Below are 2,500 nucleotides of genomic sequence, written 5' to 3' on the forward strand. Positions count from 1 at the left end.
CACACACACACACACACACACACTCACACGGATGCCTGGGTATGAGTCACAGATCCTTTCTCAATTCCTCTCTCTCCCCCTCCCTGTCTCCCCCCCAGGGGGATAAGAGTGTGAGGGTGATGAGGTCTCTCTCCCCCTCCCTGTCTCCCCCCCAGGGGGATAAGAGTGTGAGGGTGATGAGGTCTCTCTCCCCCTCCCTGTCTCCCCCCCAGGGGGATAAGAGTGTGAGGGTGATGAGGTCTCTCTCCCCCTCCCTGTCTCCCCCCCAGGGGGATAAGAGTGTGAGGGTGATGAGGTCTCTCCCCCTCCCTGTCTCCCCCCCAGGGGGATAAGAGTGTGAGGGTGATGTCTCTCTCCCCCTCCCTGTCTCCCCCCCAGGGGGATAAGAGTGTGAGGGTGATGAGGTCTCTCCCCTCCCTGTCTCCCCCCCAGGGGGATAAGAGTGTGAGGGTGATGAGGTCTCTCTCCCCCTCCCTGTCTCCCCCCCAGGGGGATAAGAGTGTGAGGGTGATGAGGTCTCTCTCCCCCTCCCTGTCTCCCCCCCAGGGGGATAAGAGTGTGAGGGTGATGAGGTCTCTCTCCCCCTCCCTGTCTCCCCCCCAGGGGGATAAGAGTGTGAGGGTGATGAGGTCTCTCCCCCTCCCTGTCTCCCCCCCAGGGGGATAAGAGTGTGAGGGTGATGAGGTCTCTCCCCCTCCCTGTCTCCCCCCCAGGGGGATAAGAGTGTGAGGGTGATGTCTCTCTCCCCCTCCCTGTCTCCCCCCAGGGGGATAAGAGTGTGAGGGTGATGAGGTCTCTCTCCCCCTCCCTGTCTCCCCCCCCAGGGGGATAAGAGTGTGAGGATGATGTCTCTCTCCCCCTCCCTGTCTCCCCCCCAGGGGGATAAGAGTGTGAGGATGATGTCTCTCTCCCCCTCCCTGTCTCCCCCCCAGGGGGATAAGAGTGTGAGGGTGATGAGGTCTCTCCCCCTCCCTGTCTCCCCCCCAGGGGGATAAGAGTGTGAGGGTGATGATGTCTCTCTCCCCCTCCCTGTCTCCCCCCAGGGGGATAAGAGTGTGAGGGTGATGAGGTCTCTCTCCCCCTCCCTGTCTCCCCCCAGGGGGATAAGAGTGTGAGGGTGATGAGGTCTCTCTCCCCCTCCCTGTCTCCCCCCCAGGGGGATAAGAGTGTGAGGGTGATGAGGTCTCTCCCCCTCCCTGTCTCCCCCCCAGGGGGATAAGAGTGTGAGGGTGATGAGGTCTCTCCCCCTCCCTGTCTCCCCCCCAGGGGGATAAGAGTGTGAGGGTGATGAGGTCTCTCTCCCCCTCCCTGTCTCCCCCCCAGGGGGATAAGAGTGTGAGGGTGATGAGGTCTCTCCTGGCCTCCCAGCAGACCTTCGTAGACCGACTGGTGCAGCTGATGAAAGCCGTGCAGAGAGAGAGCGGCAACCGCAAGAGGAAGGTAGGACACACACACACACACACACACACACACACACAACCGAATCAAGAGAGCCCGGCGATTACAGTCGGAGCGTCTCGGCGTGGCGAACCGCATCATGACGGCGGCGGCGGTCGACGCCCCTCCCCCTTGTGTTTCAGACGGAGCGGCTGCAGGCGCTGCTGGCCGACAACGAGAAGGTGAACCTGTCGGAGATCGAGCCCATCCCCCTCCCCCTGGAGCCACAGGTCCGGATCAGGGGCATCGTCCCCGAAACCGCCACGCTCTTCAAGGTACGGACACGCCCCCAACACCCCCCCTCTCTCTCCACCCCCACCCCCTCCCCCCACACACACACACACACCCTCAACCCCCCCCCACACACACACACACACACACACCCTCAACCCCCTCTCCACTTTCTCCTTCCAATCCTTCTCTACCGTCCGATCTATCTGTCTATCCTACAATTGATGTAGCTATGTGTCAGATATAGAGATGTATTACCTCATCTCTCTCTCCCCCTCTTTGTCTCTCTCTTTCTCTCTCTCTCCCTCTGTCTTTCTTTCTCTCCCTCTCTCTCCTCTCTCCCTCTCTGCCTGTCTGTCTGTCTCTGTCTGTCTGTCTGTCTCTCTCTCTCTCCCTCTGTCTTTCTACCTCTCCCTCTCTCCTTCTCTCTCTCCCTCTCTGTCTGTCTCTCTCTCTCTCTGTCTCTCTTTCTTTCTCTCTCTCTGTCTGTCTCTCTCTCTGTCTGTCTCTCTCTGTCTCTCTCTCTTTCTTTCTCTCCCTCTCTCTCCTCTCTCTCTCCTTCTCTCTCTCTCTCCCTCTCTCTCTCTCTCTCTCTCACTCAGAGCGCGCTGATGCCGGCCAAGCTGATCTTCAAGGCGGAGGACGGAGGCATGTACCCGGTCATCTTCAAGCACGGGGACGACCTGAGACAAGACCAGCTCATCCTGCAGATCATCTCCCTGATGGACAAGGTTTGGACGTGAGCTGGCGGAGGGAGACCCAGACGGCCAGTAGCCGGCCAACGCACAGAAACCACGTCCGCACGCAACGCCTCTCGCTGTGAAGATGCGAT

At 60.1% G+C, this 2,500-nt stretch overlaps 1 protein-coding gene across 1 annotated transcript in view; it reads left to right on the forward strand.

Moving 5' to 3' along the window:
* The window catches only part of pik3c3 (phosphatidylinositol 3-kinase, catalytic subunit type 3), a 13,319-nt gene that overhangs the window by 7,764 nt on the left and 3,055 nt on the right, over positions 1-2,500 (forward strand). Inside the window, exons 14-16 of the mRNA XM_084451553.1 lie at positions 1,324-1,440; positions 1,581-1,712; positions 2,271-2,399. Coding sequence (XP_084307679.1) covers positions 1,324-1,440; positions 1,581-1,712; positions 2,271-2,399 — 378 coding nt within the window. The remainder of the gene's footprint in view (positions 1-1,323; positions 1,441-1,580; positions 1,713-2,270; positions 2,400-2,500) is intronic.

This window comes from Borostomias antarcticus (genome assembly GCF_949987555.1).
Source record: "Borostomias antarcticus genome assembly, chromosome: 17".
Taxonomy (NCBI): domain Eukaryota; kingdom Metazoa; phylum Chordata; class Actinopteri; order Stomiiformes; family Stomiidae; genus Borostomias; species Borostomias antarcticus.